Raw genomic sequence first — 20,060 nt, forward strand, 5'->3', positions numbered from 1 at the left:
AACATTTTTTTGTAAATTTTTGTTATCTTTTACAAAAATCTTCTCCTCTGAAACCACTGAGACAAATTCAACAAAACTTGACCACAATCATCATTAGTTCAAACAATGTGTCAGATGTATCAACCAACATGACTGACATGGCTAAAAATAGAACATAGGAGAAAAATGCAAGTTTTGTCTATTAATTTTTGAACCGTTATAAATAGAGAAATCTGAAAGGGGCAAACATGTTCAGCATAATGAACTCTTCCGATTTTCCATATATGTCAAAACTGTTAAGATACATTATTATCATGCTTATAGGACTTATTGCCCATAAATGATTTTAACCATATTTGTTTTCCATTTTCCCCTATTATCATGAAAACTATGATATTTAGAGAGACACATTTTTTTTCTGTAATGCTTTATATGATTTAAATTATAATTAAATAGATAAATAAACACTTCAAATTACAAAAATTATCAGCAAGGCAAGATCTATTAATAAGTCAGAGAAAGTTAACAAACTAAAAGATCAGTAATGCAAAATCAACAAAATAGAGATTTTTATCAATAAGTCTATTCTCCTCTACATTGTTGGAGAGTGTCCTTTGTTTAATATGGTCATAGACCAAGGTGAGCGACACAGGCTCTTAAGGGCCTTTAGTTTTACGCCCCATGTAGGGGCATTATGTTTTTTGGTCTGTGCTTCCTTTTGTCCGTACTTCGTTCTTCCGTCTGTCTGTCCCACTTCCATGTTCCCTATGATATGATAATTCCAAATTAGAGTTTTGACCCCAATGTGCAGTCGAATAAACATAGAAAATAAAAGTGCGAGTGGGGCATCCGTGTACTTGTTGTTGTTGAATATTATATTAATATTTCTATATAACATGTATATATAATTATCATCCATTTGTTTATCATTCTATTCTAATATTCTAATAATAGTGCAGTACAAGTGCATGGTGGAAACTCTTCTGTAATAATTCAAATTTTCTAATAGATTGGATTTGAGTACTAGGCATTCATATTTTCCCGCAAAACGTTCTTAGATATTCTTTCGCATATTTATGTTAACTCAAATTTTCGGTATTTTTGATTTGTTATTGATATATTATATATATATTTCTCACGACAAAACATTTTCATATCATTTATCTATGTTCTAAAAATTATTTTCATAAATACTTATTGATGAAATTGACATATATACTAATAATATAACAAGCGATAAGGAATGTTATTTTGCTATATGTTAACAGTCAAAGACAACAGTCACGTGGGTAGAAATGTCTGGGTCAACAATACACTGCTGGATGTAAAAAAAACATAACTTTGTGTCTCTGATTTTAATCCTAAATAAAAATGTATATTGGAAATTATACAAATATGTATCTATGCAACCTTTCTGAAGTATACAAAAGATTTTTGCCAGTATTCAATGTTAGTATGCAGTTCATCCTTCCATTTTGAAAAATGACAATAACTTGAGGTGAAAGTATATGAATCTCTACGAAATTATAGCACAAGGTTCCATACCACAATAGGACGGATGGTATTGATTTGGGGGGTTATTGTTTTAGTTGTTTAGAAATTAAGGGCCATAAAGGGGCCGGAAATTTGTTGTTTTTTCCACAGGTTCTATACCTCAAAAGGAATGTGGGGATTGCTTTTTGGGGGTCATGGACAAACCGCTTTAGGAATTAGGGGCAAAAGAACAAACTTGGATTTTCTTGTTTTTGGACAATACTTTGAGTATAAGTCTAGGGGTCACAATGAAATAATACCACAAGGTTCCATACCATAAAAGGAATGTCATTTTTCATGAAACTGAAGGCAAAATTAATTCTTCCTTTCTAGACATGCTAGATGTCTTGTATAACAATTAATAAATCATTCTCTTTTGTCATTATCTCCAGAGTTCAAAGTCTAATATTTTTAAAGAATTGTGTACGTTTTTTATCAATCTTTTTGATTCATTTTAGAGTCAAGAAAATTTTGACAAATTTATAATTTGTCATATATTAGAAATGAATTTAAAATAGCAATGATTTTTTGCAACAGTACTAAAAAGGTGACAAAACCGCACATTCATAATACAGTAGAGATCAATCTTGTCGCTAATACTACCCACACACATTTCAATCACCTCCCTTTTGATTGCATAAAAGACTTTAAATTAGTTTGTATATGAATTGTTAATTATACAGAAAATAAGTGTAGGTTGATGTAAAAGTCCGACAACACAATCAGCTGACATTTGAATTCACAAATGACCATGATATTTTAATTGAATATTAAAAAATACCAATATCTTATAACTTAAATTCGGTCAGTAGTTTTCTCCAGGCACTCCAGCTTCCTCCACCAATAAAAACTGGCCGCCATGAAATAGCCCAAAAGCGGTGCTTTAAAGTGGCGTTAAAACACCAAAAATCAAATCAAAATTATAACTTAAATTCAGCTTTGCCTTTGCAAATTTATGTATAACCACCTTCAAATAAAATCTCTCAGGGTTACGAAGATATTGTGCTGAATTCAGAGGAAAGTTTGTTCGGAATGTTTGTTCCATCGGAAACAAGTCATAACTATGCATGTTGTAAATTGATCTCCTTTATATTTTTTCAAATGAAACACCATAGAATGTGCAAGTGATTTATTGTCTTCTGGAACTGTAATGTGTTAACAGCTTTCCTGCATGTGGTCATTTTAACCATGTCACAATTCAACAGGAATTAGGCAATTTCACAGTTAATTTTATTTTCTGTCAATAATTGTGCAGTATTGGGAGCATCTGTTGACAGTGCCAACTTTCCATTTATTTGCATTTTAGAGCACATTTTAGCCGAATCATATAAAGTACTGATGAACACTGTCTGAATATTGTCAATATAAAGTAAAACACCACTCAGCTGCTACTGGTCCTACTAATTGTAAGATACTTGTTACAAAAGTCTTCTTTGTTGCTAACAGATGAAAGTAATGTACATATTTGTCTGTATTTCAGGGTAAGACTCCATACGATCTAGCAGCTAAAGGAGAAAATGGGCAGTATAAGGAAGTGATGGAATACTTACAGGTACACATGCTTTCGAATTACAAATGCTTACACTCAGAATAAAACAATATAAAGCGATTTACAAAATGTAGAGAGATAAAAAACTAAATACCATAAAAAGAGAAGACACACAAAACCATCTTAGGTGCAACAGAAGGGTAAACTTAGAAATTTTACATCTAATAGTCAAAATTTCTCATTACCGAAGTAAAATCATGAAAGTACACTAGAATTTTTTTTATGATATTTGAGGTATCTCTGGGTCTGGTAGTCATCAAACAGTTGCTATTAACACTGCAGTGAAAAAGTAACAACATACTGATGCTAAGCCCCTTTTTTAATGACTTTCCTTTTTAGATTTGATCCTATATACATGATATAGAAATAGAATATAAATTAATTGGTCCACACCCCAAAAAAAGTTTAAACTGTATAAAAAAAGAATTTTATTAGAAGCAGCTTAAGCTTTCCATAAATAAGTTCTTACAATGTTTGATAGATAAGGGGCAAAAGGAAGCTGAAAGGAACTGATACAATTTTTGAAGTGGGATTCTTTTGCAGCTTTTAGAAAAAATAAATAAAAAACAAACTTTGGGAGGCCTTCATAAAACAACATGATACTGTTTTCCATGTGTCAAAGATATGTTTCTGATCTGCCTTCATCAGGTAAGCCAGGCACTACAACTTCTGAAACAATTGAGTGAATGAAATCAATATGACCCGTAAAAGAACAGCCAAGCTCATCTTTACAAATGGTAAATAACCTTAATCTTTAAAATAAAGCGGTGCCTTCTTCATTTGTTCTTGAAAATTATTCTGTATAAACCAAGTAAATATCTTTTTTGTTGAAAAATGTTTTACAAGAAACAGAATCAAGAATAAAGTAAATGTACTTAACATTTTAATAGTACTTAAGTTTTATGACGTCAATTTCTATTATTTGATATTTTTTCTGTTCACACCACACATTATATATTGATACTTAATAGCCCATTACTAAAAGTTGAAAACCTAAAACTATAAAATGTGTGAAAGTATGGAGATTTAAAAAGGTTTGAATTGCCAGCAAAAAAATCCTGATAACTTTGCCTGATGGAGTTGTCACCTTAAGGTTTACTTTATCTTCTTTTATAGATAAAAGGAAACCTGAGCACCCGTGCAAGGGCTGTATAGCCAGTCAAGGTCGTTAAAAACTTCCATTTGTTGTGTTATTCACATTTGGAACATAATAATTGGATCTAGTATATTTATTAAAAAAATTAAATACAACACTTCCATGACTTTCATAGATTGCAAGCAATTTTTATACGCTTGATGGAATTTATTATGGTACACAAATGTCCGGTGTCCGTCTGTCTGTCTGTCCGTTCGTTCGTCCGTCTGTCCTGCTTCAGGTTAAAGTTTTTGGTCAAGGTAGTTTTTGATGAAGTTGATGTTCAATCAACTTCAAACGTAGTACACATGTTCCCTATGGTATGATCTTTCTAATTCAAATGCCAAATTAGATTTTTTACCCAATTTCACGGTCTATATTGAACATGGAAAATGATAGTGCGAGTGGGGCATCCGTGTACTTTGGACACATTCTTGTTTTATTTTGCTTTAAGATATTGATTTGATATTTGGTATATAGTTGTACCATGACAAGTTACAGATCGATTTAGGAGTTTGTTCTGGTCTGATGATTTTGTGAAGAGGTTTGGTCCTTGGACTTAGAAAATTCACGCAAATAATCAGTTTTTCAAACAAAAAAATGTATTCCCCATTTCCATTCTCAATTTTATTATGCTTGAAGATATTGATTTGATATTTGATTTATAGTTTAACCATGACTTGTTACAGATTAAGATTCAATTTTTTTTCGGTTCGGATGATTTTTTTTACCGAGTTAAACCAAATAATCTTATTACATTGCATCCAACAGTGAGCTTGTGAGTTGCTTTTAACTTCAATCTTAATTGACCTGTCGAAGTTTGATGGTTTTGATTTTAAACACCAACAATCAATCCTTACCACCCCAATATAGGCAATAGTACTGAAAGTAGTGTTAAACACCAACAATCAGTCCTACCACCACGATATAGACAATAGTACTGAAAGTGGTGTTTAACATCAACAATCAATCCTTACCTCCACGATATAGACAATAGTACTGAAAGTGGTGTTAAACATCAACAATCAATCATTACCACCACGATGAAGACAATAGTACTGAAAGTGGTGTTCAACACCAACAATCAATCCTTACCACCACGATATAGACAATAGTACTGAAAGTGGTGTTAAACACCAACAATCTATCCTTACCACCACGATATAGACAATAGTACTGAAAGTGGTGTTAAACATCAACAATAAATGCTTACTACCACGATATAGACAATAGTACTGAAAGTGGTGTTAAACATCAACAATCAATCCTTACCTCCACACTATAGACTATAGTACTGAAAGCGGTGTTAAACACCAACAATCAATCCTTACCACCACGATAAATACAATAGTACTGAAAGTGGTGTTAAACACCAACAATCAATCCTTACCACCAAGATATAGACAATAGTACTGAAAGTGGTGTTAAACATCAACAATCAATCCTTACCTCCACACTATAGACTATAGTACTGAAAGCGGTGTTAAACACCAACAAGCAATCCTTACCACCACGATAAAGACAATAGTACTGAAAGTGGTGTTAAACACCAACAATCAATCCTTACCACCACAATATAGACAATAGTACTGAAAGCGGTGTTAAACACCAACAATCAATCCTTACCACCACGATAAAGACAATAGTACTGAAAGTGGTGTTAAACACCAACAATCAATCCTTACCACCACGATATAGACAATAGTACTGAAAGTGGTGTTAAACACCAACAATCAATCTTTACCACCACGATATAGACAATAGTACTGAAAGTGGTGTTAAACATCAACAATCAATCCTTACCACCATGATATAGACAATAGTACTGAAAGTGGTGTTTAACACCAACAATCAATCCTTACCACCACGATAAAGACAATAGTACTGAAAGTGGTGTTAAACACCAACAATCAATCCTTACCACCACGATATAGACAATAGTACTGAAAGTGGTGTTAAACATCAACAATCAATCCTTACCACCACGATATAGACAATAGTACTGAAAGTGGTGTTAAACATCAACAATCAATCCTTACCACCACAATATAGACAATAGTACTGAAAGTGGTGTTAAACACCAACAATCAATCCTTACCACCATGATATAGACAATAGTACTGAAAGTGGTGTTAAACACCAACAATCAATCCTTACCACCACGATATAGACAATAGAACTAAAAGTGGTGTTAAACATCAACAATCAATCCTTACCACCACAATATAGACAATAGTACTGAAAGTGGTGTTAAACATCAACAATCAATCCTTACCACCACGATATAGACAATAGTACTGAAAGTGGTGTTAAACATCAACAATCAATCAATCCTTACCACCACGATATAGACAATAGTCCTGAAAGTGGTGTTAAACACCAACAATCAATCCTTACCACCATGATATAGACAATAGTACTGAAAGTGGTGTTTAACACCAACAATCAATCCTTACCACCACGATATAGACAATAGTACTGAAAGCGGTGTTAAACACCAACAATCAATCCTTACCACCACGATAGACAATAGTACTGAAAGTGGTGTTTAACATCAACAATCAATCCTTACCACCACGATAAATACAATAGTACTGAAAGTGGTGTTAAACATCAACAATCAATCCTTACCACCACGATATAGACAATAGTACTGAAAGTGGTGTTAAACACCAACAATCAATCCTTACCACCACGATAAAGACAATAGTACTGAAAGTGGTGTTAAACACCAACAATCAATCCTTACCACCACGATATAGACTATAGTACTGAAAGTGGTGTTAAACACCAACAATCAGTCCTTACCACCAAGATATAGACAATAGTACTGAAAGTGGTGTTAAACATCAACAATCAATCCTTACCTCCACACTATAGACTATAGTACTGAAAGCGGTGTTAAACACCAACAATCAATCCTTACCACCACGATAAATACAATAGTACTGAAAGCGGTGTTAAACACCAACAATCAATCCTTACCACCAAGATATAGACAATAGTACTGAAAGTGGTGTTAAACATCAACAATCAATCCTTACCTCCACACTATAGACTATAGTACTGAAAGCGGTGTTAAACACCAACAAGCAATCCTTACCACCACGATAAAGACAATAGTACTGAAAGTGGTGTTAAACACCAACAATCAATCCTTACCACCACAATATAGACAATAGTACTGAAAGCGGTGTTAAACACCAACAATCAATCCTTACCACCACGATAAAGACAATAGTACTGAAAGTGGTGTTAAACACCAACAATCAATCCTTACCACCACGATATAGACAATAGTACTGAAAGTGGTGTTAAACACCAACAATCAATCTTTACCACCACGATATAGACAATAGTACTGAAAGTGGTGTTAAACATCAACAATCAATCCTTACCACCACGATATAGACAATAGTACTGAAAGTGGTGTTAAACATCAACAATCAATCCTTACCACCACGATATAGACAATAGTACTGAAAGTGGTGTTAAACATCAACAATCAATCCTTACCACCACAATATAGACAATAGTACTGAAAGTGGTGTTAAACACCAACAATCAATTCTTACCACCATGATATAGACAATAGTACTGAAAGTGGTGTTAAACACCAACAATCAATCCTTACCACCACGATATAGACAATAGAACTAAAAGTGGTGTTAAACATCAACAATCAATCCTTACCACCACAATATAGACAATAGTACTGAAAGTGGTGTTAAACATCAACAATCAATCCTTACCACCACGATATAGACAATAGTACTGAAAGTGGTGTTAAACATCAACAATCAATCAATCCTTACCACCACGATATAGACAATAGTCCTGAAAGTGGTGTTAAACACCAACAATCAATCCTTACCACCATGATATAGACAATAGTACTGAAAGTGGTGTTTAACACCAACAATCAATCCTTACCACCACGATATAGACAATAGTACTGAAAGCGGTGTTAACACCAACAATCAATCCTTACCACCACGATAGACAATAGTACTGAAAGTGGTGTTTAACATCAACAATCAATCCTTACCACCACGATAAATACAATAGTACTGAAAGTGGTGTTAAACATCAACAATCAATCCTTACCACCACGATATAGACAATAGTACTGAAAGTGGTGTTAGACATCAACAATCTATCCTTACCACCACGATATAGACAATAGTACTGAAAGTGGTGTTAAACACCAACAATCAGTCCTTACCACCACGATATAGACAATAGTACTGAAAGTGGTGTTTAACATCAACAATCAATCCTTACCACCACGATATAGACAATAGTACTGAAAGTGGTGTTAAACACCAACAATCCATCCTTACCACCACAATATAGACAATAGTACTGAAAGTGGTGTTAAACATCAACAATCTATCCTTACCACCACGATATAGACAATAGTACTGAAAGTGGTGTTAAACATCAACATTCAATCCATCCTTACCACCACGATATAGACAATAGTACTGAAAGTGGTGTTAAACATCAACAATCAGTCCTTACCACCACAATATAGACAATAGTACTGAAAGTGGTGTTAAACACCAACAATCAATCCTTACCACCATGATATAGACAATAGTACTGAAAGTGGTGTTAAACATCAACATTCAATCCATCCTTACCACCACGATATAGACAATAGTACTGAAAGTGGTGTTAAACGCCAACAATCAATCCTTACCACCACAATATAGTACTGAAAGTGGTGTTTAACACCAACAATCAATCCTTACCACCACAATATAGACAATAGTACTGAAAGTGGTGTTTAACACCAACAATCAATCCTTACCACCACGATAAAGACAATAGTACTGAAAGTGGTGTTAAACACCAACAATCAATCCTTACCACCACGATATAGACAATAGTACTGAAAGTGGTGTTAAACATCAACAATCAATCCTTACCACCACGATATAGACAATAGTACTGAAAGTGGTGTTAAACATCAACAATCAATCCTTACCACCACAATATAGACAATAGTACTGAAAGTGGTGTTAAACACCAACAATCAATCCTTACCACCATGATATAGACAATAGTACTGAAAGTGGTGTTAAACACCAACAATCAATCCTTACCACCACGATATAGACAATAGAACTAAAAGTGGTGTTAAACATCAACAATCAATCCTTACCACCACAATATAGACAATAGTACTGAAAGTGGTGTTAAACATCAACAATCAATCCTTACCACCACGATATAGACAATAGTACTGAAAGTGGTGTTAAACATCAACAATCAATCAATCCTTACCACCACGATATAGACAATAGTCCTGAAAGTGGTGTTAAACACCAACAATCAATCCTTACCACCATGATATAGACAATAGTACTGAAAGTGGTGTTTAACACCAACAATCAATCCTTACCACCACGATATAGACAATAGTACTGAAAGCGGTGTTAAACACCAACAATCAATCCTTACCACCACGATAGACAATAGTACTGAAAGTGGTGTTTAACATCAACAATCAATCCTTACCACCACGATAAATACAATAGTACTGAAAGTGGTGTTAAACATCAACAATCAATCCTTACCACCACGATATAGACAATAGTACTGAAAGTGGTGTTAGACATCAACAATCTATCCTTACCACCACGATATAGACAATAGTACTGAAAGTGGTGTTAAACACCAACAATCAGTCCTTACCACCACGATATAGACAATAGTACTGAAAGTGGTGTTTAACATCAACAATCAATCCTTACCACCACGATATAGACAATAGTACTGAAAGTGGTGTTAAACACCAACAATCCATCCTTACCACCACAATATAGACAATAGTACTGAAAGTGGTGTTAAACATCAACAATCTATCCTTACCACCACGATATAGACAATAGTACTGAAAGTGGTGTTAAACATCAACATTCAATCCATCCTTACCACCACGATATAGACAATAGTACTGAAAGTGGTGTTAAACATCAACAATCAGTCCTTACCACCACGATATAGACAATAGTACTGAAAGTGGTGTTTAACACCAACAATCAATCCTTACCACCATGATAAAGACAATAGTACTGAAAGTGGTGTTAAACATCAACAATCAATCCTTACCACCAAGATATAGACAATAGTACTGAAAGTGGTGTTAAACACCAACAATCAATCCTTACCACCACGATATAGACAATAGTACTGAAAGCGGTGTTAAACACCAACGATCAATCCTTACCAGCACGATATAGACAATAGTACTTGAAGTGGTGTTCAACACCAACAATCAATCCTTACCACCACAATATAGACAATAGTACTGAAAGTGGTGTTCAACATCAACAATCAATCCTTACCTCCACGATATAGACAATAGTACTGAAAGTGGTGTTAAACATCAACAATCCATCCTTACCACCACGATATAGACAATAGTACTGAAAGTGGTGTTAACACCAACAATCAATCCTTACCACCACGATATAGACAATAGAACTGAAAGTGGTGTTAAACACCAACAATATATCCTTACCACCCCGATATAGACAATAGTACTGAAAGTGGTGTTAACATCAACAATCAGTCCTTACCACCACGATATAGACAAAAGTACTGAAAGTGGTGTTAAACACCAACAATCAATCCTTACCACCACGATATAGACAATAGTACTGGACGTGGTGTTAAACACCAACAATCCATCCTTACCACCACGATATAGACAATAGTACTGAAAGTGGTGTTCAACACCAACAATCAATCCTTACCACCAAGATATAGACAAGAGAACTGAAAGTGGTGTTAAACATCAACAATCAGTCCTTACCACCAAGATATAGACAATAGTACTGAAAGTGGTGTTAAACACCAACAATCTATCCTTACCACCACGATATAGACAATAGTACGGAAAGTGGTGTTAACACCAACAATCAATCCTTACCTCCACGATATAGACAATTGTACTGAAAGTGGTGTTAAACACCAACAATCAATCCTTACCACCAAGATATAGACAATAGTACTGAAAGTGGTGTTAAACATCAACAATCAATCCTTACCACCACGATATAGACAATAGTACTGAAAGTGGTGTTAAACATCAACAATCAATCCTTACCTCCACGATATACACAATAGTACTGAAAGTGGTGTTAAACACCAACAATATATCCTTACCACCCCGATATAGACAATAGTACTGAAAGTGGTGTTAAACACCAACAATCAGTCCTTACCTCCACGATATACACAATAGTACGGAAAGTGGTGTTAAACATCAACAATCAGTCCTTACCTCCACGATATAGACAATAGTACTGAAAGTGGTGTTAAACATCAACAATCAATCCTTACCTCCACGATATACACAATAGTACTGAAAGTGGTGTTAAACATCAACAATCAATCCTTACCTCCACGATATAGACAATAGTACTGAAAGTGGTGTTAAACACCAACAATCAATCCTTACCACCACGATATAGACTATAGTACTGAAAGTGGTGTTTAACACAAACAATCAGTCCTTACCACCAAGATATAGACAATAGTACTGAAAGTGGTGTTAAACACCAACAATCAATCCTTACCACCACGATATAGACAATAGAACTGAAAGTGGTGTTAAACATCAACAATCAATCCTTACCTCCACGATATAGACAATAGTACTGAAAGTGGTGTTAAACACAAACAATCAATCCTTACCTCCACGATATAGACAATAGTACTGAAAGTGGTGTTAAACATCAACAATCAATCCTTACCACCACGATATAGACAATAGTACGGAAAGTGGTGTTCAACATCAACAATCAATCCTTACCTCCACGATATAGACAATAGTACTGAAAGTGGTGTTAAACACCAACAATCAATCCTTACCACCACGATATAGACAATAGTACTGAAAGTGGTGTTAAACATCAACATTCAATCCATCCTTACCACCACGATATAGACAATAGTACTGAAAGTGGTGTTAAACATCAACAATCAATCCTTACCACCACGATATAGACAATAGTACTGAAAGTGGTGTTAAACATCAACATTCAATCCATCCTACCACCACGATATAGACAATAGTACTGAAAGTGGTGTTAAACACCAACAATCAATCCTTACCACCAAGATATAGACACGAGTACTGAAAGTGGTGTTAAACACCAACAATCAATCCTTACCACCACAATATAGACAATAGTACTGAAAGTGGTGTTAAACATCAACATTCAATCCATCCTTACCACCACGATATAGACAATAGTACTGAAAGTGGTGTTAAACATCAACAATCAGTCCTTACCACCACGATATAGACAATAGTACTGAAAGTGGTGTTTAACACCAACAATCAATCCTTACCACCATGATAAAGACAATAGTACTGAAAGTGGTGTTAAACATCAACAATCAATCCTTACCACCAAGATATAGACAATAGTACTGAAAGTGGTGTTAAACACCAACAATCAATCCTTACCACCACGATATAGACAATAGTACTGAAAGCGGTGTTAAACACCAACGATCAATCCTTACCAGCACGATATAGACAATAGTACTTGAAGTGGTGTTCAACACCAACAATCAATCCTTACCACCACAATATAGACAATAGTACTGAAAGTGGTGTTCAACATCAACAATCAATCCTTACCTCCACGATATAGACAATAGTACTGAAAGTGGTGTTAAACATCAACAATCCATCCTTACCACCACGATATAGACAATAGTACTGAAAGTGGTGTTAACACCAACAATCAATCCTTACCACCACGATATAGACAATAGAACTGAAAGTGGTGTTAAACACCAACAATATATCCTTACCACCCCGATATAGACAATAGTACTGAAAGTGGTGTTAACATCAACAATCAGTCCTTACCACCACGATATAGACAAAAGTACTGAAAGTGGTGTTAAACACCAACAATCAATCCTTACCACCACGATATAGACAATAGTACTGGACGTGGTGTTAAACACCAACAATCCATCCTTACCACCACGATATAGACAATAGTACTGAAAGTGGTGTTCAACACCAACAATCAATCCTTACCACCAAGATATAGACAAGAGAACTGAAAGTGGTGTTAAACATCAACAATCAGTCCTTACCACCAAGATATAGACAATAGTACTGAAAGTGGTGTTAAACACCAACAATCTATCCTTACCACCACGATATAGACAATAGTACGGAAAGTGGTGTTAACACCAACAATCAATCCTTACCTCCACGATATAGACAATTGTACTGAAAGTGGTGTTAAACACCAACAATCAATCCTTACCACCAAGATATAGACAATAGTACTGAAAGTGGTGTTAAACATCAACAATCAATCCTTACCACCACGATATAGACAATAGTACTGAAAGTGGTGTTAAACATCAACAATCAATCCTTACCTCCACGATATACACAATAGTACTGAAAGTGGTGTTAAACACCAACAATATATCCTTACCACCCCGATATAGACAATAGTACTGAAAGTGGTGTTAAACACCAACAATCAGTCCTTACCTCCACGATATACACAATAGTACGGAAAGTGGTGTTAAACATCAACAATCAGTCCTTACCTCCACGATATAGACAATAGTACTGAAAGTGGTGTTAAACATCAACAATCAATCCTTACCTCCACGATATACACAATAGTACTGAAAGTGGTGTTAAACATCAACAATCAATCCTTACCTCCACGATATAGACAATAGTACTGAAAGTGGTGTTAAACACCAACAATCAATCCTTACCACCACGATATAGACTATAGTACTGAAAGTGGTGTTTAACACAAACAATCAGTCCTTACCACCAAGATATAGACAATAGTACTGAAAGTGGTGTTAAACACCAACAATCAATCCTTACCACCACGATATAGACAATAGAACTGAAAGTGGTGTTAAACATCAACAATCAATCCTTACCTCCACGATATAGACAATAGTACTGAAAGTGGTGTTAAACACAAACAATCAATCCTTACCTCCACGATATAGACAATAGTACTGAAAGTGGTGTTAAACATCAACAATCAATCCTTACCACCACGATATAGACAATAGTACGGAAAGTGGTGTTCAACATCAACAATCAATCCTTACCTCCACGATATAGACAATAGTACTGAAAGTGGTGTTAAACACCAACAATCAATCCTTACCACCACGATATAGACAATAGTACTGAAAGTGGTGTTAAACATCAACATTCAATCCATCCTTACCACCACGATATAGACAATAGTACTGAAAGTGGTGTTAAACATCAACAATCAATCCTTACCACCACGATATAGACAATAGTACTGAAAGTGGTGTTAAACATCAACATTCAATCCATCCTACCACCACGATATAGACAATAGTACTGAAAGTGGTGTTAAACACCAACAATCAATCCTTACCACCAAGATATAGACACGAGTACTGAAAGTGGTGTTAAACACCAACAATCAATCCTTACCACCACAATATAGACAATAGTACTGAAAGTGGTGTTAAACATCAACATTCAATCCATCCTTACCACCACGATATAGACAATAGTACTGAAAGTGGTGTTAAACACAAACAATCAATCCTTACCACCATGATATAGACAATAGTATTGAAAGTGGTGTTAAACACCAACAATCAATCCTTACCACCGCGATATAGACAATAGTACTGCAAATGGTGTTAAACACCAAAAATCAATCAATCCTTACCTCCACACTATAGACAATAGTACTGAAAGTGGTGTTAAACACCAACAATCAATCCTTACCTCCACGATATAGACAATAGTACTGAAAGTGGTGTTAAACATCAACAATCCATCCTTACCACCACGATATAGACAATAGTACTGAAAGTGGTGTTAAACATCAACAATCGGTCCTTACCACCACGATATAGACAATAGTACTGAAAGTGGTGTTAAACATCAACAATCCATCCTTACCACCACCATATAGACAATAGTACTGAAAGTGGTGTTAAACGCCAACAATCAATCCTTACCACCACAATATAGTACTGAAAGTGGTGTTTAACACCAACAATCAATCCTTACCACCATGATAAAAACAATAGTACTGAAAGTGGTGTTAAACACCAACGATCAATCCTTACCACCACGATATAGACAATAGTACTTGAAGGGGTGTTCAACACCAACAATCAATCCTTACCACCACGATATAGACAATAGTACTGAAAGTGGTGTTCAACATCAACAATCAATCCTTACCTCCACGATATAGACAATAGTACTTAAAGTGGTGTTCAACATCAACAATCAATCCTTACCTCCACGATATAGACAATAGTACTGAAAGTGGTGTTAAACATCAACAATCCATCCTTACCACCACGATATAGACAATAGTACTTAAAGTGGTGTTAACATCAACAATCAATCCTTACCACCCCGATACAGACAATAGTACTGAAAGTGGTGTTAACATCAACAATCAATCCTTACCACCCCGATATAGACAATAGTACTGCAATTGCTGTTAACATCAACAATCAGTCCTTACCACCACGATATAGACAATAGTACTGAAAGTGGTGTTAAACACCAACAATCAATCCTTACCACCACGATATATACAATAGTACTGAAAGTGGTGTTAAACATTAACAATCAATCCTTACCACCACGATATAGACAATAGTACTGAAAGTGGTGTTAAACATCAACAATCAGTCCTTACCACCATGATATAGACAATAGTACTGAAAGTGGTGTTAAACATCAACAATCAGTCCTTACCACCACGATATAGACAATAGTACTGAAAGTGGTGTTAAACACCAACAATCCATCCTTACCACCACGATATAGACAATAGTACTGAAAGTGGTGTTAAAAACAAACAATCAATCCTTACCACCATGATATAGACAATAGTACTGAAAGTGGTGTTAAACACCAACAATCAATCCTTACCACCACGATATAGACAATAGAACTGAAAGTGGTGTTAAACACAAACAATCAATCCTTACCACCAAGATATAGACAATAGTACTGAAAGTGGTGTTAAACACCAACAATCAATCCTTACCACCACGATATAGACAATAGTACGGAAAGTGGTGTTAAACAACAACATTCAATCCATCCTTACCACCACGATATAGACAATAGTACTGAAAGTGGTGTTAAACATCAACAATCAATCCTTACCACCACGATATAGACAATAGTACTGAAAGTGGTGTTAAACATCAACATCCAATCCATCCTTACCACCACGATATAGACAATAGTACTGAAAGTGGTGTTAAACACCAACAATCAATCCTTACCACCAAGATATAGACAAGAGTACTGAAAGTGGTGTTAAACATCAACAATCAATCCATCCTTACCACCACGATATAGACAATAGTACTGAAAGTGGTGTTAAGCACAAACAATCAATCCTTACCACCATGATATAGACAATAGTACTGAAAGTGGTGTTAAACACCAACAATCAATCCTTACCACCGCGATATAGACAATAGTACTGAAAGTGGTGTTAAACACCAAAAATCAATCAATCCTTACCTCCACACTATAGACAATAGTACTGAAAGTGGTGTTAAACACCAACAATCAATCCTTACCTCCACGATATAGACAATAGTACTGAAAGTGGTGTTAAACATCAACAATCCATCCTTACCACCACCATATAGACAATAGTACTGAAAGTGGTGTTAAACACCAACAATCAATCCTTACCACCACAATATAATACTGAAAGTGGTGTTAAACACCAAAAATCAATCCTTACCTCCACGATATAGACAATAGTACTGAAAGTGGTGTTAAACACCAACAATCTATCCTTACCACCACAATATAGACAATAGTACTGAAAGTGGTGTTAAACACCAACAATCAATCAATCCTTACCTCCACAATATAGACAATAGAACTGAAAGTGGTGTTAAACACAAACAATCAATCCTTACCACCAAGATATAGACAATAGTACTGAAAGTGGTGTTAAACACCAACAATCAATCCTTACCACCACGATATAGACAATAGAACTGAAAGTGGTGTTAAACATCAACAATCAATCCTTACCACCACGATATAGACAATAGTACGGAAAGTGGTGTTAAACAACAACATTCAATCCATCCTTACCACCACGATATAGACAATAGTACTGAAAGTGGTGTTAAACATCAACAATCAATCCTTACCACCACGATATAGACAATAGTACTGAAAGTGGTGTTAAACATCAACATTCAATCCATCCTTACCACCACGATATAGACAATAGTACTGAAAGTGGTGTTAAACACCAACAATCAATCCTTACCACCAAGATATAGACAAGAGTACTGAAAGTGGTGTTAAACATCAACAATCAATCCATCCTTACCACCACGATATAGACAATAGTACTGAAAGTGGTGTTAAACACAAACAATCAATCCTTACCACCATGATATAGACAATAGTACTGAAAGTGGTGTTAAACACCAACAATCAATCCTTACCACCGCGATATAGACAATAGTACTGAAAGTGGTGTTAAACACCAAAAATCAATCAATCCTTACCTCCACACTATAGACAATAGTACTGAAAGTGGTGTTAAACACCAACAATCAATCCTTACCTCCACGATATAGACAATAGTACTGAAAGGGGTGTTAAACATCAACAATCCATCCTTACCACCACCATATAGACAATAGTACTGAAAGTGGTGTTAAACACCAACAATCAATCCTTACCACCACAATATAGTACTGAAAGTGGTGTTAAACACCAACAATCAATCCTTACCTCCACGATATAGACAATAGTACTGAAAGTGGTGTTAAACACCAACAATCTATCCTTACCACCACAATATAGACAATAGTACTGAAAGTGGTGTTAAACACCAACAATCAATCAATCCTTACCTCCACAATATAGACAATAGTACTGAAAGTGGTGTTAAACACCAACAATCAATCCTTACCTCTACGATTTAGACAATAGTACTGAAAGTGGTGTTAAACACCAACAATCAATCCTTACCACCACGATATAGACAATAGTACTGAAAGTGGTGTTAAACACCAACAATCAATCCTTAACACCACGATATAGACAATAGTACTGAAAGTGGTGTTAAACACAAACAATCAATCCTTACCACCAAGATATAGACAATAGTACTGAAAGTGGTGTTAAACATCAACAATCAATCCTTACCACCACGATATAGACAATAGTACTGAAAGTGGTGTTAAACATCAACATTCAATCCATCCTTACCACCATGATATAGACAATAGTACTGAAAGTGGTGTTAAACACCAACAATCAATCCTTACCACCACGATATAGACAATAGAACTGAAAGTGGTGTTAAACACAAACAATCAATCCTTACCACCAAGATATAGACAATAGTACTGAAAGTGGTGTTAAACACCAACAATCAATCCTTATCACCAAGATATAGACAATAGAACTGAAAGTGGTGTTAAACATCAACAATCAATCCTTACCACCGCGATATAGACAATAGTACTGAAAGTGGTGTTAAACACCAAAAATTAATCAATCCTTACCTCCACACTATAGACAATAGTACTGAAAGTGGTGTTAAACACCAACAATCAATCCTTACCTCCACGATATAGACAATAGTACTGAAAGTGGTGTTAAACATCAACAATCCATCCTTGCCACCTCCATATAGACAATAGTACTGAAAGTGGTGTTAAACACCAACAATCAATCCTTACCACCACAATATAGTACTGAAAGTGGTGTTAAACACCAACAATCGATCCTTACCTCCACGATATAGACAATAGTACTGAAAGTGGTGTTAAACACCAACAATCTATCCTTACCACCACCATATAGACAATAGTACTGAAAGTGGTGTTAAACACCAACAATCAATCAATCCTTACCTCCACAATATAGACAATAGTACTGAAAGTGGTGTTAAACACCAACAATCAATTTTTACCTCTACGATATAGACAATAGTACTGAAAGTGGTGTTAAACAGCAACAATCAATCCTTACCACCACGATATAGACAATAGTACTGAAAGTGGTGTTAAACACCAACAATCAATCCTTAACACCACGATATAGACAATAGTACTGAAAGTGGTGTTAAACACCAACAATCAATCCTTACCACCACAATATAGACAATTGTACTGAAAGTGGTGTTAAACACCAACAATCAATCCTTACCACCACGATATAGACAATAGTACTGAAAGTGGTGTTAAACATCAACAATCAGTCTTTACCACCACGATATAGACAATAGTACTGAAAGTGGTGTTAAACACCAACAATCAATCCTTACCTCCACGATATAGACAATAGTACTGAAAGTGGTGTTAAACACAAACAATCAATCCTTACCACCAAGATATAGACAATAGTACTGAAAGTGGTGTTAAACATCAACAATCAATCCTTACCACCACGATATAGACAATAGTACTGAAAGTGGTGTTAAACATCAACATTCAATCCATCCTTACCACCATGATATAGACAATAGTACTGAAAGTGGTGTTAAACACCAACAATCAATCCTTACCACCACGATATAGACAATAGAACTGAAAGTGGTGTTAAACACAAACAATCAATCCTTACCACCAAGATATAGACAATAGTACTGAAAGTGGTGTTAAACACCAACAATCAATCCTTACCACCACGATATAGACAATAGAACTAAAAGTGGTGTTAAACATCAACAATCAATCCTTACCACCACGATATGGACAATAGTACGGAAAGTGGTGTTAAACATCAACATTTAATCCATCCTTACCACCACGATATAGACAATA

At 35.3% G+C, this 20,060-nt stretch overlaps 1 protein-coding gene and 1 long non-coding RNA gene across 2 annotated transcripts in view; both read left to right on the forward strand.

Annotated features, from left to right (window-relative positions):
• Positions 1-20,060, forward strand: part of LOC143054951 (uncharacterized) — a 290,618-nt gene that overhangs the window by 217,051 nt on the left and 53,507 nt on the right. Inside the window, exon 9 of the mRNA XM_076228046.1 lies at positions 2,993-3,064. Coding sequence (XP_076084161.1) covers positions 2,993-3,064 — 72 coding nt within the window. The remainder of the gene's footprint in view (positions 1-2,992; positions 3,065-20,060) is intronic.
• Positions 1-20,060, forward strand: part of LOC143054958 (uncharacterized) — a 181,794-nt gene that overhangs the window by 40,707 nt on the left and 121,027 nt on the right. The window lies entirely within an intron of this gene.

Source organism: Mytilus galloprovincialis, chromosome 12 (assembly GCF_965363235.1).
Source record: "Mytilus galloprovincialis chromosome 12, xbMytGall1.hap1.1, whole genome shotgun sequence".
Taxonomy (NCBI): Eukaryota; Metazoa; Mollusca; class Bivalvia; order Mytilida; family Mytilidae; genus Mytilus; species Mytilus galloprovincialis.